The 18,210-nt window shown below is 35.2% G+C and overlaps 1 protein-coding gene across 5 annotated transcripts in view; it reads right to left on the bottom strand.

Annotated features, from left to right (window-relative positions):
• Positions 1-18,210, bottom strand: part of AFF2 (ALF transcription elongation factor 2) — a gene marked incomplete at both ends in the record, with an annotated part of 471,510 nt that overhangs the window by 295,267 nt on the left and 158,033 nt on the right. For all 5 annotated transcript variants that reach the window (XM_080909761.1, XM_080909763.1, XM_080909762.1 and 2 more), the window contains one exon: positions 16,061-16,921. In XM_080909761.1, the coding sequence (XP_080765887.1) occupies positions 16,061-16,921 (861 nt within the window). The remainder of the gene's footprint in view (positions 1-16,060; positions 16,922-18,210) is intronic.

The raw sequence follows: 18,210 nt of genomic DNA, 5'->3' as shown, positions 1-18,210 counted from the left end.
CTCATTTCTGGCAATACCTCTTTTCTGCTCTCCAGGTCTTGAATTTTGCTTCTTTCTCTGGAGCAGGCTGTTCTGACAATCTTTTATTTCTCTTGAATCCTGGGAGACTAAGGTTCACATGACACTTGACTGGTACCATGGTGAGGGGGGGGGTTCACATTTTCATTCAAAGGACTTTAGATGTCAAGAGCTAGCTTAGCCCACATGGTGTGTGTGGTAAAAGTGTATTCAAATAATTACTCATTTTATTTTGGAGAAAATAACTACAAAGCAATGAAAAACTCAATAGAAGGGCTTTGTATTTATAATGAGTATGAATTCCACCACTTTTCTTAAAATTGGGTTTGCATATTTATAAGCTTAGGAATCAACATATTCACAGTATACAAAGCCAATCTGAGTCACCTGCACAATGACCAGCTGAATGACTTGATTTTAAAGTTAACCTCCCACTGCTGCTCTCCTTGAATTTCCACATCAAATGTCATGTTTATAAAGAAAGCTACCTACATCATCACTTTGTGTAACAACTGCTGGATGTGTCATCTGCTGCAGCCCTATTTTTACATATGATTGTGTGCGTGCCAATATGCATTTTCTCTGTAAATATGTATGTTCCTACACAAATGTTAAAAATAGTATTGTTCTTCTTAGAAATAGAGTTTCATGTTATCCAGGCTGCCCTTGAACCCTCTTGCACCCTCTACTATATTCCTGGTAGAAGTAGATGGACCACAAATCGTCAGCTGCTCATCAGTAAGTCAACATAAACCCTGGGGAAATCCATTTTTAAGTTCATTAGCAGGTGTGCAGGAGAACTATGAAAGCCTACAAAGGGGAGGCTGAAATAAGATAACACGTAATGTCCAATCTCATAGCGTTCTTTTTTTTATTGGATATTCTCTGTATTTATATTTCAGATGTTATCCTTTTTCCCCCAACCCCATCCCCCAACCCCCTCCCATTGCATCCATGAAGGTGCTCCCTCTTCCAACCTTCCTCTCCCACCTCTATGCTTTGGCATTCCCCTACACTGAAAAACAAGCCTTTGAAGGACCAAAGGCCTCTTCTCCCACTGATGCCACAAAATGCTATCTTTTACTGTATATGCACCTCAGGTCATGGATCTTTCTATTCGAACTCATTGGTTGCTGTTTTAGTCCCTGGGAGCTGTGGTGGGTTTGGATAGTTGATCATTTTGTTCTTCCCATGAGGTTGCAGACAGTTTCAGCTCCTTCAGTCCTTTCTCTACCTCCTTCATTGGGGTCCTCAAGTTCAGCTTGATGGTTAGCTGCAAGCATCCTCCTCTGTATCATCCATATCAGGTTCCTGCCAGTAAACACTACTTGGCATCAGCATGGGTTTCGTGGTTGCATATGGAGTAGATCCCGAGGTGAGCCAGTCTCTGGATGATCTTTTATCCAATTCATGTTCCTCTGTTTGTCTGTTTTTTTCTCCCATGAGTTTTTTGTTCTCCCTTCTAAGAAGGACTGAGGCATCCACCTTCTAGTACTCCTTCTCTTTGAGCTTCATAAATTCTGTGAAATGTTTCTTGGGTATTCAGAGCTTTTTGGGCTAGTAGCAGCTTATAAATGAGTACATACCATGAGTGGTTTTTATTTTTTTTGTGACTGGGTTACCTCACTCAGGGTGACAGCGTCAAGTTCCATTCATTTGCCTAGGAATTTCATGAAGTCATTGTTTTTAATAGTTGAGTAGTACTCCATTGTGTAAATGTACCATATTTTTTTCAATCCATTCCTCTGTTGAAGGATATCTGAGATCTTTCCAGCTTCTGGCAGTTATAAATAAGGCTACTATAGGCATGTTAGAGCATGTGTCCTTGTTAGATGTTGGAGCTTCTTTTGGGTATATGCGCAGGAGAGGTATAGCTGGGTCTCCAGGTAGTGCTATTTCTAGTTTTCTAAGGAATCACCAGACTGATTTCCTGATTTACCAACTCACAACCCCACCAAAAGTGGAGGAGTGTTCCTCTTTCTCCACATCCTTTCCACCATCTGCTGTCATCTGAGTTTTTGATCTTAGACATTCTGACTGGTGTGAGGTGGAATCTCAGGGTTGTTTTGATTTGCATTTTTCTGATGACTAGGGATGTTAAATATTTCTTTATATATTTCACAGCCATTTCATATTCCTCAGCTGAGAATTCTTTGTCTAGCTCTGTACCCCATTTTAATAGGATTAATTAGGGTGGGTAAAGATCTTTTCTCAATCTGTTGGTTGCCATTTTGTCCCTTTGACAGTGTCCTTTGCATTACAGAAGCTTTGCAATTTCATGAGGTCTCATTTGTTGAGTCTTGATCTTAGAGCATAAGTCATTTGGTGTTCTGTTCAGGAAAATTTCCCCTGTGCCTATGTGTTCTAAGCTCTTCCCTGCTTTCTGTTCTATTAGTTTCAGTGTACCTGGTTTTATGTGGAGGTCTTTGATCCACTTGGACTTGAGTTTTGTACAAGGGGATAAAAATAATTGATTTGAATTCTTCTGCATGCTGACTTCCAGTTGAACCAGCACCATTTATTGAAGAGGCTGTCCTTTTTCCTTTGAATGTTTTTAGCTCCTTTGTCAAAGATCAAGTGACCATATGTGTGTGGTTTCATTTCTGGGTCTTCAATTCTATTCCATTGATCTACCTGCCTATCACTTACCAATACCATGAGGTTTTTATTACAATTGATCTGTAATTCAACTTGAAGTCAGGAATGGTGATTTCCCCAGAAGCCTTTTTTTTTTTTTTTTTCTGTCGATTTTTGCTATCCTGTTTTTTTTAATTATTAATTAAAATGAATTTTCAAATTGCTCTTTCTAACTCTATGAAGAATTGAGTTGGAATTTTGATGGGGATTAAATTAAATCTGTAGATTATACCATTCTAATGTCCCTGGATATATACATAACTATGCATGTATCCTTTACCCATTATAATCAATTATATACTAATTAAACATATGGTTGTGTTTTGGATTGTCTTATTATAAGAATTCAGTGTGGGCTTATATTTCCTGAACTAATAGTTCTCTGAGTATTCATAATTTTATCATTTTGAGGGTTTTTAAAATCCAAATTGATATGTTGGATAGGGCAGTATGAGAAATATCAGCTCTTACCAATAGCTAGCAACGTATACAATTTCTTCGACCTTGATGGAAATACAAAAAAATATGGTCTCAAAAATATTGAGAATGTAAAAACAGGTTTGACATTTGACAATGTGACTAAATGTCATTCCTATCAACACATTTAGTGCCAAACTCACTGAGAGAATATTGTTATCTATATTTTACATAGATAAAAATGGACTGTAAGCATTTGTGAAACTTGCACAAAACAAGAGACTAAAGGAAGTGAGTTAAGCTATGAATATGACTCTTATTCTTGTCCAAGTCCTTGTTCAAGAATTGTGTTAATTATTAGTGCACAGATTTTCTGAAAGAACCATAGGCTATCTTCAGGAAGTCTAAAATATTGTTTGTATAGTTCCACTTGTTTTAGGGAAAGGACAAAAATAACTTATTAGCACCTTAAACAGTTCCAAGACTCTATAAGTTTATAAAGGACCATGTCTTGTCTACTGCTTATATATAGTTCAGTGAGGTTCAATACATTCCTACAAATATCCTAGATCTATTTTCATCATTTTTTAAAGCCTGCATGCATTTCTTGCTCACATGGGCTCCACTGGAATGGAAACTCTGATTTTTTTTTTTTTTTTTGCTTGGTTGTTGATGTTGGAGACGGAGTTGGTAGTGTTGGTGGTGTGTGTATGTGTGTGTGTGTGTGTGTGTGTGTGTGTGTATTGATCCCTGAAATTCACAAATTTCTTTATTGGAGACTACAACTATTTTCAATACTGTCTCTTTCAAAGATACACTATACAAATGTACACATGTAGAAGCTTGGCAAAAGCATACTGGTGTTGATTTATTCAATTAGCAAGTTGTTGTACTTAATAAAACTGCTCAGTATAAATTTTGCTGACCTCATTCCTCTCTCTGAAGTTTAAAGGATTCTCTAGTCAATCAAAAACACCATATTAAGAAAGTCTTGTGCATATATGAGTCATATTTTCTCTTGTTATTACACTTCCACATATCTATTTTCTGGATTATTTTTTAATTATAGCCATATATGTGCTGATGATGAGATTCATTCAGTTATGAAACATTGTTAATGAGAATTGAGATGTAACCTTCACTCTAACTGAAATCAGAGAAAAGAAATCATGTCTTTTAAAACTTTTGAGCACTAATAAAGCTAAGAACTATATTATACATATTGATGTGTAAAATATTAATAAGTGGGTAGATAATAACTGGATCAACTTTTTCAGGAAATTACTTTTGTTGTTCACAATGGCTAGCTACATTGCTTTCATCTTTAAGAATATGGATTTCCTTGGAAATATGAGGTTTTTTTTTCAGAATTATAGTGCTTATGGTGTTTCTAAAGTAATTTTGACTTGTATATATGTAAGAAAATAATAATCTGATGAGTCATAATTGAAATCAGATGACACTGAAATGGCACTCAGAATTTACAAATATGCCTCCTCCAGTGAATGGAAGTGATAAAACATGTATTTGAATGTCATATAAACTTGGCCTTTACACATTCAGGACGGCAGGTAACAAGAAAAATGAGAGTTAGACTAAGACAGCATTCATGGATGTGCTAATAGAATTTTAATTGATTGGTCATTTTCATGGGGAATGGGCCCCCTATTTGCCATCAAGAATGCTTCAGTAATATAGGATGTCATATCTTCAGCAAAGAATTCATTCCATTTATCTGGAAAGTCATTCTCTCATTGGATTTTCATTCTTCAAGATCTTCTTCCAAATGCTACATAATGAATAACTAACACGAATATTGGAAATAAAGAAGAGTCCTTTAAATCATGTTCTCAAGGCATCTTTATCCTATTTAAATTTTAAGGGCAATTATAATATCCACTGCAGAGAAAGTTAATACTAATTATTGAAATAAATATGGTTTATAAATTAAATGGTGATTCAAAATCTGAGCTGCAGAATAGTAGTAAAATTAGTATGGTTATTTCTAGCTCTAGTACCATATCATCTTGATTTATAAAGATGTAATTTTAGATACCTATTAGTTAAACCTTTTTAATTTGCACCATTTTGAGATTATAGTTGGATTATCATTGAAAATAACATGAATGTCTCCTTAACATTGAACAAAGATGGTGTTTGCTAGCTTTTATATAGCTTTAAATGTTTGTAATTTTGTGATTTATAAATATATTCATCTAACTATATAACTTGCATAATAAATCATTTTGTAATTAAAAGTAACATTCAAGATCCACATTTTTCAGTATTTTCCTCCAATGCAATATGTCTTTTAGTGTTCCAGAGCATTACTATGTAAGGCATAAAAATATTGTTAGAGACTTTGATAAACTGTTTCAGAAATGAACTGGGGTTTACATAAACAAAGCCACAGCTCTTGTCCCCTCCCTACTTTTCTCCCCCATCCCGCTCCTCCCCCTTCTATCTGTGGCACTGGCCTGTCTTTTCATCATGTTGCCCTTTAAAGGGTAATTCCAAGAAAGTACCCAAACAGGCATCAGGTAGCTGTGATTGTCTTTAGACTCTCAAAGGGCAGTGAGGTCTAATTCAAAATACAGATGTGAGAATTTAAGAATACAAATAATACATTGTATTTTTAAATCGCTAGATTAGACTTATGTTTCCAAGAATATACTAAACAAAGAACTAACATCTATAGATTCAAAGTGTGAAAAACAGTCAAGTGGCATGACCTACTATTTTTGAAGTACTTGTTATGAGGTCAAGGTTCTATCTGTAGCCTTGAAATACCTTCCAGAATAAGTAATGAGCAGAGTGAAATATTGAAAGCGTGTTGATAGTGAGCTTATACCTTTCTTCCTTTATCGAGACCCTTTCATTGCATAAATAGAATCATTATTCTCACCAGTCTTGCCACCACTCCCCAGGTTCCACTCAAGAGAAAATGATGACTCCATTTTCTAGACATAGTGCAATTTCAACTCAAGGTATTAATTGAATATATACTATTTTTTAAACCGTTGTCTTTTATCCTCTTTTAACTAACTTCCTGGATTTGGGAGTAGATTTCTAAAGTTTTTTTTTTTTTTTTTTTTTTTTTCATAATTAGTTGCCATAAATGGCTTTCAGTAAAACCTCCTATCTGGCCTCTGGATTCTCCATTGTAAAACATGACACTTTAAACTTCCAAACTCTTCCATCTTATAGTGATTATATACAAGAAAATGTATAGGCATTAAAGAGAGAATTTTAAACAGGAGTGGATTCACAAACTTAAGCAAGCACAGTAGGATTAATTTCCCAATAGTAGAAAATAACAACTACAACCCAGCAAACTGTAGACTTGAAAAATGTTAGTATTATTTTCTAGCTTCCACTACCAAAAATTCATTGACCTCACTGAAATTCAATAACCATAATCACAAAATATATCAAACAATATTTGAAATAATAATTTATACAGTCGAGTGAAATAACCCTATACTAACTCCATCAAATTTCAAGGACATGATTTATCACACAATTTTACATCAAGCAGGTTAAGGCTGAGTGCAATGGTGCCTCAGTTCTTCTTTATAAGTCTGTACCTCTTGCAGACAGCTTCAGTCTAAAGAAGAGAAAGCTAGGAAGAATGATAGCAAAGGTCACAACTCTTACTATGACTAAAAGCCAAGATACTTTTTCAGAAATATCCAACAAAATTTCTGCTGTTTGTAAACATCTATAAACTTCTTCTGAGATGAGTTATTAGTTTCTCAGTGTGGAATAAAATGTTATTTTTGGGGAATAAATCCTTCATGGATGTATAAAATTAATCAAGTGTTTTGCACATAGATATATATAAGTAGTACCATGTAACAGTTAACAGAACAACATTTGAACCAATGATATTATGATGGTATGGTAGTAAAAATGATAAAAATAGAAACTTGCCTACTTTATGAAGATTTGAATATTAGGAAAGGAATCTTGTGTAATGTTACTATTATTTTGCACAACCTCCACATTGTTTTATATCACTTTTCTAGCTTGATATTTTTCCTTTTTTATTGGATATTCTCTTTGTGACCTTTGCATTTACATTTCAAATGTTACATACTTTCTCCCTCCCATCCCCCTCCCCCTCCCATTGCCTCCATGAAGATGCTCCCTATCTCAACCATCCACTTCCACATAGGTGCCTTGGTGTTCCCCTATACTGAGAAAACAAGCCTTCACTGGACCAAAGACATCTCCTCCCATAGATGCCAGTACAAGGCCATCCTCTGCTACATAAACAATTGGAACCATACCCCATCTAATTGGCAATTGGCTACTTGAATCAACCTTAAAAATCTATCTCAAAAATGGTCCTACTTCAAATTGCTAGCATTCTGTCCTGGCATATTGCAACAGCTTACTAACTGATCTCTAGTCTCTAGTCTTAGCAGCTTCCTGAGGCTTCTGACACTTTTCCTTCCGTTCTCGTGTTATTTTCTTCTGAACATATTCATCACTTATGAAGCTCCAATCACATACCTCTAAATGGATTAAAATTTTGCCTTATTACCAGGAACCAGGACAGTGCTCTAATTTTTTTAGCTATTTCCCCTCAAAACTGTTCTAAAATTGCCAGGTATTATGAGTTTTCAGCATTATCAGGCCCACTTTTAACTTGTTCGGAGATTGAATCATGAAAATGCCATAACCTAGTTAAAAACCTAGCATATAAATTATTTGTAAAAGCCTTCTGAAATACCCCATACACGTAGATATCCTCTCTGGTTCCACAGAAAATTAAACATCCTCTATCCCCACTTAACTATGTATAATTTTTTCATCTTACTTATATATTTTCCGATTTAAACTATCAACAGAGAGAAGTTATCAAGTTATGTTTCTAGTTCCTAGCATACAATGAGCACTTAACAAATGTTTCTTGAATGAATGAAAAACAGCAAAGCATAAAATAAATATAGGGGTTCATAAAACTGTTGTTGCTCAAGGAGTCTTTCTACAGGCACATAATTCATGGTAGAAGACTACAATGGAAAACTTGAAATGTGCCATTCCACTGTACATTTCTTCTTAGACAAATTTTCCATATAATATTCAATAGGCTATTTTACTCTATACAAATCGAAGATATGTTGTGGACTCAGACTAAAGCCTCTACTGTGAACCCAATTTACCTATTAACCTTGAGTGAGAAGGGAAGTTAGATTCTATCTTACTAAGAATCTGAAGACCACATTTATTCTAATAAACATGTATAGATACACAAAGACCATTTGGATGTCTCAATTTTCAAAAGAACATATTCTTGTCAGTTTCTTGGGTAGGTTCCCATGGAACAACTTTTAGGGCTGCTCAGATAAAAAAGAAAAAGAGAGAGAAAAGGAAGAAGAAAAAGAAAAAAAAAAGAAAATAAAAACCTCCCCAGTAAATTTATATGAAGTCCTGGATGAATACAAAATTTAAAATACAAAAATAAATCCAGACATATGAAAATATAAAAAAAAAACTGTTGTACTTTCAACACCGTACCATCTTTTACCCAGCTCCAGAATCATTACTCATATGGTATTCCATCTGAACAGTGATCCCTGAAACTATACAATATGGTGGGACAATACTAACCTTTTCAGTACATTTGTAATACTTCTAACATTCCATTATGGCCCCCATTTGAAACAGTAACATGCCATGATATCTTTATATTATAGGAAGCTGGGTCTTTATGCAGTCCATTTCAGGTGGCTAAAATACACCTTTTCCATCAACACATGGATTACTCAAAAGCCATAGTACAACTCCCCTTCATCCTTAAAGCTGTTAGCTAAGGTCTTTCCCTTACCACTCTTTCATTCTATACCATCTAAGAACATAGGTATTTTCTGATGTAGACATTCCATAAGTTACTAGCATTTTTTTTGTGTTGTGGGATTTATCCAGTTAATACTTATGAAAAAGGTCAGTGACTACATACATATTCCTTGCTAAGTGCATTTATCAACTACATATACTAAAGAGTTTGTGAGGAGCTTCAGCATTTGAGAGAATTTATCCTCTCAAATTGCTTGCTATTGGGTTCAAATTTTACTGGTTTTCATATGTACCTAGATTTATCATAATAATGTTGGAATTTCAGCCACAAAAGTCTTGGTTGTTAGCTGTGCTGTTTGGACATACTGTTAAAGTTATCCCACCAAAGTGACAGGAACTCTGAAACCCTATGTATGAACCAAAACATGTCCTCTAACAAGTTGTGTCATATGTTACTCATTTAAGAATATGGCAAAAGCACTTCTTAACATATTTCCAAATGAAAAACATGTGACTATAACCTGTTTTCATGAGAAAATCTGTTTCTTTGGTATGCTCAACCACCGGAATGGAAATATAAACCCATGGAATGTTAAGTTAAGCTGAATTCAGCTCATTATGTCCATGCTCTCGATGTGGTAAAAAGAGGATATTTTTATAAATGTAACCAATGTGTACATATTACTATACCTTTTATTAAATGCCATCAAATAAATGGAACTTTGCACCTAGACTTAGGTCTAGCATGGTCAATTGTGTTGACATCGACAGCTTTGTAATTTTATTCAAGTGAAACTTGTTTGCTTTGAGACTTGGTTTCTTCAAACATGGAAAGTGAATAATGATAATTTTTAGTTCCTGTTAGAAGTAGGTCAAGATGAGACATCATATTACAAGAATAGACATTGTTACCCATATTATAAACTCAATTTGGCAATCAAAATACTTATTTTAAACAATGGTTAATTAAAGATCATTTGCCTTCACAGTAATTATAAATACTAAACACACAGAACCCATAAAATTTTTATATCTCATCTCTAGAGTCCTTTGCATTTACTATTTTAGTGGGATCAATATGATTATCTACCCGCCGATTTTCTTAGTCTTTAACACAGAATGAAGGCCATCTTTTTTATGGCCATTTCAGGAAGTACTGAACTAATCAATGTATCCAGTGATAACAGGATGATTTGAAACACACATTACAAAGGCTTACCATGTCACTGTATACTGAACCTGTTTAAATATTTTCTTAGATATAATATGAAAATAGATATTCTCTGCCCTCCATTATTTTAGTGAGTGGTAACCAAAGTATTACAAGGCTATTTGGTGATTCAACAGCTTAATGCTTTTGGATGAAATGCACCATATACCTATTATTAAAAAATTAAAATGTAATAATGCTCGAGGCTTAATTTCAAATTATAACTCAAATATACTCAGTTTACTCATATTTACCTAGTGTCAATAATTCCTAGACTATTGGAAAAGGCGGTAATGTAAAGGATCCCATTCTGTCCCCATGTGGATAATCTTGTAAAACTGGAAGGGACTGACTAAACTTACTTTACAAAGGAAATCGAGTTAGGCTTACCAGTCAAGGAAAAATACACCTTCAGTGAACTAGAGACATGCTGATCTCACCAAGAAACCAGTCTAATCCAGAAAGGTAAAAAGCACTCTCAAATTTGTAAACCAAGACAATCCAGCAGATCCCGTATATCAGCATAACTCATTGTAATTATACTTTGTGAATATATCACATATTCCCTCAGAAATATTTGCTTTCAGTAGTCACATGACAAATCACTAAACTAAATAAACTGTGATGTTTTAAGTTTTATCACTTATATTTGTAAACCACACTTGAATTATATTACAGAATGAGGATTAAAGTCTTTTTGCTTATTTGCAATCACAAAAAATACTAGCAATGACAGACAACATATTTAAAAACAAAAATACCAAGAGTAATGTATGGAAAACAACTGTCCTTTAACTTTGAGAAGTGAAAGGGTGATGTGGCTGACAGTTGCTCAGGAGGCTGGTGGCTATATTTACAAAGCATATGAGAAAACAGTGGAACTTTGAAGAAATCGGGAAAACAAAATAGTGTTAATGCCAGTGTTTCTGCATAGCACTGTTAGATTAGTTCTAATTTGGCTAATGAAGGGAGGAATGGAATGAATGAACAGCAGGCATACTGGAGTAAGCTTCCCTGCTTTTGCTTGGCTAGAGCTTTGAGGCTTTTTTTGGAGGAAGAGTTGCAGCTTTGAAAAGAAGAAATGTGATGTTCTTTCTTATAAGGGAGTGGAGAACATACGTAGGTGACTCAGAAGTTCCTGGTGGAATTGTAAGGAAAATTAGCTTTCTGTAAAATACATCATAGATTAAAATAGACTTACATCCCTTTCCTCTTCCAACTCCCTCTCATGCCCTTTTTTTCACAAATTGATAGTGTCTTTCTTTTGCTTTGATTATTATTGCTACATATATCCATATGTGTGTTTATGCATCACTATGTAATACAACCTACTGTGTTCATATTTGTTGTTATATATGTTCTGAAGGATTACCATATTTTATTGGACAACCAGTAAGAGGGCTCATTTTGGCCTTTTAGAATTCTCTAATTACCCATTAAGGCAGAGAAACTGAAGTGTCTATTAGATAATAGTATTATTCTTACTGAATGCCACACTGCATATACATTCAAGATAAATAGAAGTATTGTTTATTGTTGTTCTTACTATAGTTGAGCCCTATCTCACCTTGGCCCTATAAACTGTTGGTTGTAGACAAACATGTCTTCCCACAGAATATGTTTATCATTTTTATTACCTTCCAGTTTTGTATATGTTACTCCCTCCATCTATTAATGATATGCATATATATGGCTTGATATACAGATTTGTAATTTGATTTAGCATTAAGACCAAGTTCAAAATCTATCTCTCAAACATTCTCTGCAAAACTGTGCAAAGAAAATACTAGATACCAATGCCTTATAAAGCAGTTTAAGGATTTTAGGAATAGTGTTGGCCGTCTCACCTCAGAACCCCTTTTGTTATCACTGAAACACAACAATACTAATCCTTGCATCTCTGTCCTCACAAGACATACAGGCTGTTCTTTACCATCCTGCTCAGGTGCTCTGCTGGACTCACTTTATTTAGCTTCAGCAAAAAACTAAAATAGGCAAAACATGAAATGATGTGTTTGGGGAAATGACTGTGAATACCACTAAGAATGAACAAGTTAGAATGGTCTATCCAAAACATAAAAAAGCACTAATGTATAAGGCAAAACATTCTGTTTTTTACACATCTAATGCTGAAAACTTTTTTCTCACATCTTAAATGTATAAGGCCATACAGAGTATCTCTATTATTTTCTTGTAAGATTTATATTAGGCCACTTATACCTGAAGCTGAATGCTTATTTTCTTCCCTAAGAATAGACAAAAGTCATGTGATACACATCCAGTGAAAACAAAATTTGTATTGCAGACACATCTAAGCCATCACTGGCGAGATATCATCATTCTCTATAATAGTCACAGAAGGATAAAAGTTTACCATTAACACCACAGTAACTAAAAATAAGTATTCTTACAACGCTCTGTACACGGTATAATAATAAGAGGCATAATCATGAATGTGAACAAAATATTACATCGAGGTGACAAAACTACACTGTCATTAAACTATATCAGTGCCATTAAACTTTTCTACAAAGCTCCTAGTCGTTAGGCAATTGGAGCCCTCAGTAACCTCAAATCACAGCAAACAGAAGTGTGTGGAGCTAATTAGAATAATGTCATTCCTTTTGTTAGTGCTATGCTCTCAGATGTGTTTTGAGATACTAACCAAGAGATACTGGATGCATATGCAAACAACACCAATAAGAAATTGAAATTGCAACAAAATACAAGCTTTCCACATGAGCATATTTCATCGTAATGCAAAAAGTAAAATAAGATGCAAAATACAATAAAACTAAATATTTATAACAAAATAATGTATAAAGATTTATTTATTAATAATTTCATTTTAAGAAAAAGGTAATTGGCAAACAACTTTGAGTTTCTATGGGTATAAATAAAGCTTTTACTGCTTTTAGATGAATTTTCTAGAAAATTCTTCTGTAGTCAACTACATAGTACATTGCTCTTCTTTTAGTGGCATAAAATGTTAATAAATTTTTAACATGATGTTTTTATTATTTGCTTAAATGTTCAGTTCCAATTGGACAGCTGTCCTTTTGCTGTAAAGTTGGTTGTACCTTGGGTCTTCTTGCTGTACTAAGGAAGTTTTAAGAAGTGAAATCAGGTTTCATGAATGAAAAATAAAATTTTCCCCAATAAGTATAGGCCTAAATTAACATGGACACACACATGCACACACACACACACACACACACACACACACACACACACACAAATGCATATCAGGTCTTCAAAATCATTTTAATTGGTGGATATATGAAGATTATCATATCTGATTATTTGTAACTGTCCAAGTTTGAGTAGCGTGAGTGGTATCATTTAATTTTCCCTTCTCCTTAACCAGGTCAAAGAAACTCCACTAACGTATGTTACCTCTTATCACTAAAGCCAGGGAAAGAATGGCAAATGCTTAGAGAAATACTGAAATTTCTCTGTACATAAAAGTTCAGAGAAACAATTCAAAGTAATACTGGAACCCATCAAAGATAGCTGTACTGACTAGGGACCCAGTACCCAGTGACCAAAATTCTTGGTGCCATGAGTTGGAGCTGAATTCTAATGCTAAGTGCTTAGGGAAAGTCCATCAATATTTAGTGGGGTAAATTTCCAAACTTGTTCTGAATTTAAGCAACATAAATCCCACTAGGTTTAACGCTCCATAATGCTTTACCCTGTCTATAGTTATGTGCACATTCCAATCTACAGCCTTCATTGTCCTTTGTTGGGCTCTCCAAGGTCTCAATTTCTTTCCTCTTAATTTTTGTTCACCTTGCCCCTCAAATCTGTCTATTCCTTTGGCTTTAGGGACCTAAGCTTCACTCTTCCCTTATCTGAAATCCTTTGAGACCTCTATTCTCATCTATGATCTCCTATTTTGACTTTTATCACAGCAGACCCATTTTCTACACAAAGCTCTACCAGAGTCAATTTGAACCATCACTGAAGCTGCATGTACATGGCTGTTTCTTGGACAATCATATCCAGAGATGATGCCAGCTCACTCAGAAAATGTACCTCTTATGAGTGTGTTGCAGCATCCAGAAAAAATCATGATGTTATTTCTATGTCTGGGTCAGGTATTTTGTGAATATATAAGAGTGAGGTTTACAATGGAATGGATACCACTGAATGGGTGACCAGTCATCACTCTGTTAATGAATTATGGAACAGCCTAGCAGACTGCTTTATGAAGCAGTACCACTTGCAGATCAGTGCTGAGTAGTGTCATTGCAATGTAAGGAGAGAACAGTAGCAGATACTAAGACAATGGAAGGGTCAAAGAATATTTCAATTTCCTATTATTGTCTTCTTTCAAAGCATATCCATATTTAGTTACTTTATATTAAAACCCAATATTAAAACATGCTGAAGAAATTAAGCTTAAGATTCCTTAATAACTACATAAGAATAAAACAGAGTCAGAAACAGACAGAAAAATGCTGAAGACATATTTTTTTACCAAATATTTCCCTTTGTACCAGAAAGGAAAAGTCAAGTCAAAGTATGAAGAGACTTAGACATGCAACTAAGAATGCTGGATCTTTTCTGATAGTAATGACAATGCACTAAAGAATCAAAAGAAGGGACTGACTTCTATAAAGAGAGGACTGTTTGGAAGAGAAGTATGACAGGAGGGGGAATTTCAGTTAGGAAAGGTTCCAGCAATCCACAGAGAAAGGCATTGCATGTGGAGAAGTGGAGACAAATCAGAGAGATATGTAGGCACAAGCCTGACAAGACTTTATGAATAAAAATGCCAAAACAACACCAAAATTACCTCAATATGGGACAATAACCAAGCATAGGTCCACAAAATGCAACCATATGCCCTAAGCCTCTCCTTCCTTGTGTTTATGTCATTCACCAAAATCATTATCAACATATATACTGAGAATGAAGATGAAAAGCTAAAATATGAAGTATAGCTTATTTTCACTGACTTAGAATGTCTAACAATTCAGACTGTCCCCCTATAATTCTCAATGATTATGAATGCTAATATCTTTTTCCTCTATGGTTTTTCAAGCTTCTAGTGACCAGTTAGAGAAATCTAACCCAAAGGCTGTGACTTTTTAGAAACCATATGCTTAAAATGGCAGCAGGCAGCTGTTTACATGAGGTCATCTCAGCCTTATATATTTCCTCCAGGCAAAATCCATAGGCCATTCATAATCATTGCCTATGTGTTTGCAAGAGGCTTTGGTCTCACTGGGATTCTCATTTACAGGCAACGGTTCTTGAGTTAGACAAAGTATTAGTCATTTTTAACCACATTGAGACTTGGTTGGACATATAGCATGGATAGAGGTAATTATGAAAGGGGCAATGTTGGTATCTGTGGAAGAAAGTGGCACCAGAAAGAAGACTGGGTGATATGGAAGATAATATCAATACCTTGACAAATAATGCACCTCTAAACAGACTCACAAGACATGAAAGAAGTGTTTTAAATGCCTTTGTCATGCTAGCCCCTGAGTATTGTGGTGTACTTGGAATACTTGGGAGGTTGAGGTGGAAGAATCAGGAGTTTAAAGTCAGTTTTTCTTTCTTTCTGAATGTTATGCCAGCCTAGGCTATATGAGGTCCTGTTTCAAAAACAAACAAACAACCCCCCCCCCCAAAAAACAAATTAATGCATTCATTCTAGAAAATGCTTTTATGTTGAATATAATTTTATTACAAGATAATTTTCAAAAATCATTTTATAACTACCCTATTTCATTCAACCAAGCCAACCATGTATTTCATCTTTACAAATTGTGGAGACTTAACTGAACTTACAAAGTTTTACCTATTTGGGTTACAAGTTACCATAGATTAAGAATCAAACTCACCTTGAAGACATTATGCACACAACCCAGTAAGATAGACGAATAGGTTTCAAGTAGTTGATAACAGAGAATAGAAAACCCAACGATGAAATAAAAGAAAACTTTAAAAATTACTTACTTCACTTGTTTGCAGGATTGTGAACTTTGGCAGTTTGGTCTTTGAACTGACTGCACTGGGTTTCCCATCCAACAGCGATCCAAAGGAGAGGTTTCCAAAACTGTTCTCAAATTCAATGGAAGGCTTCAGTGTTGGAGAGATGTCAGTTGCCTGGTCCTGCCCATCCATGGGCCTTACATATGCAGTTGGTTTTTGTTGTCCCATGCTTGTTTTGCAGTAAAGCCCCGTTGGAAAAGTTGGGACTGAAAGGCCACTGCTGGGAGCTAATAAAGATGAGGCAACTAAAGGAGACCCAGGTGCTTGCACTCTAAATCCAGATTCTTCTGGTGAATTAGACTGAAAGATTTCTTTGAAAGCATCTTCTCCACCTGAATTAGTGTTATTGTCTTCCTTTACAGATGGGTCAGATTTTTCAGCTGTACCAATTTGAGGTTGCTCAGCTGGGTAGACAAAGAAGTCTTCCAGGCGGGTTTGAGGTGGGTCTTGTGTGGACGTCTGTATCTTGTTTGGTTGACTGCTGGCCTGGCTTGCTTGTCCAGGGCTAGTGTTGTGACTATCTCGTGGCCACTCAGATTTTGATTTTCTGTTGCTGTGTATTAGAGTGGAATTCAGTATCACAACTGAAGGTGGAGGCATCGGTGATGAGGAGTGGGTATTCTCCTGGTGAGATGGGATCATTCGATTCTTTTGTTCTGGATAAAAGTTTGCTTCACTTTTGTTGATGGGAGTTTGGGGCACCGAATTCTTTGGGATGCCCACCAGATGATTCTGGCTGGAATGGTTAGATAATAGATCCTTCATTTCATCATAACTTCCAAGAGTATTCTGGACTCGGTTGGCAAGGGCATCCCCTTTGTTTGTCTAAAGTTAAAAAAAAAAAGATGGTGATGGAGGGAAAAATTAATGTGTCTGCTACCTAACATTAAAACTTCAAATATATTCCTTTAAAATTGCCATACTGTTACATAATTCCAAACTTTGTGTACTAAGTGAAGAATACATAAATCTTATATTGAAAGGGATTTGGATCCCAATGGATCAATTCTTTACAGATCTTCAGTGAACAATTTTCAGTTTTATATGGAGACACATATACAAACTCTCCCTCTCTGTCTCTGTCTCTCTCTGTCTCTCTGTCTCTCTGTCCCCCCCCAGACAAATAAACCTTCCTAGGAAAGGGGATAGAAGAGAATAAATGAGGATAGAGACTGGAATGGGAGGATCGATTAGAGGGAGAGAGGGAGAAGGTGGGGGAGAGGGAGAGGGAGAAGGAGAGAGAGAGAGAGAGAGAGAGAGAGAGAGAGAGAGAGAGAGAGAGAGAGAGAGAGAGTCCCAAAAAAGGAAATACAGGGAAAAGATAGTTAAAACTAAGGGTCTATCAAAACCTAATATAATAGAAGCTTCCTAAATATATATATATATATATATATATATATATATATATATATATATATATGTATGTATATATATATTAAGGTGATCTAAATGAAGTCACCAAGTAAAGGAGGAGACAGTAGCCCACAGGACATAGCTTTTTCTCAAATGAAGTTTCCAGAATTAGAATATATATATATATATATATATATATATATATATATATATATATATATATATATATATATATATATATATATATATATATATATATAATTTGTTGGATAAAGGGGTCCAGTAGAAGCTCCAATCTAGGCTATTGCCAAGACTCTAATGTGTTCTCTACAAACTGATGGCAAGTTGACTGTAATGAAAACAAGATCTAAAAACACACTAAACATGGAAGTTGATCTGTTGCCTATGCAGAGCCTTTACCTCTAAAAGCTAGCACCTTTGGTATAGGGAAGTATGCTTCATAATACCAAAAGGGAAGTATTCTTTATTAGATACTCTGAATTTCATTTGAGAAGTTATCTCTTTCCCTGCCCTGCTTCCATCCCCTCTCCTTCTCCATTTGTCTTCACAAAGGTGCAGTCCCTCCTGATCCCCTTCTCTACCCCACTGCCTTGGCATTCCTGTAAATTGAAAAAAGCAAAGGCCTCTTCTTACTTTGATGTCAGACACTGCTATCTTCAGCTACATATGCACTGGATCAATAGGTCTATCATAGTGCTCACAAAGGTTGGCGTTTTAGTCCATGGGAGATTTGGAGAGTT

The sequence above is a fragment of the Micromys minutus genome (genome assembly GCF_963924665.1).
Source record: "Micromys minutus genome assembly, chromosome: X".
In the NCBI taxonomy this organism is placed as follows: Eukaryota; Metazoa; Chordata; class Mammalia; order Rodentia; family Muridae; genus Micromys; species Micromys minutus.
The sequence above is the reverse complement of the archived record's forward strand: the minus strand, read 5'-3'. Positions and strand labels throughout refer to the sequence as shown.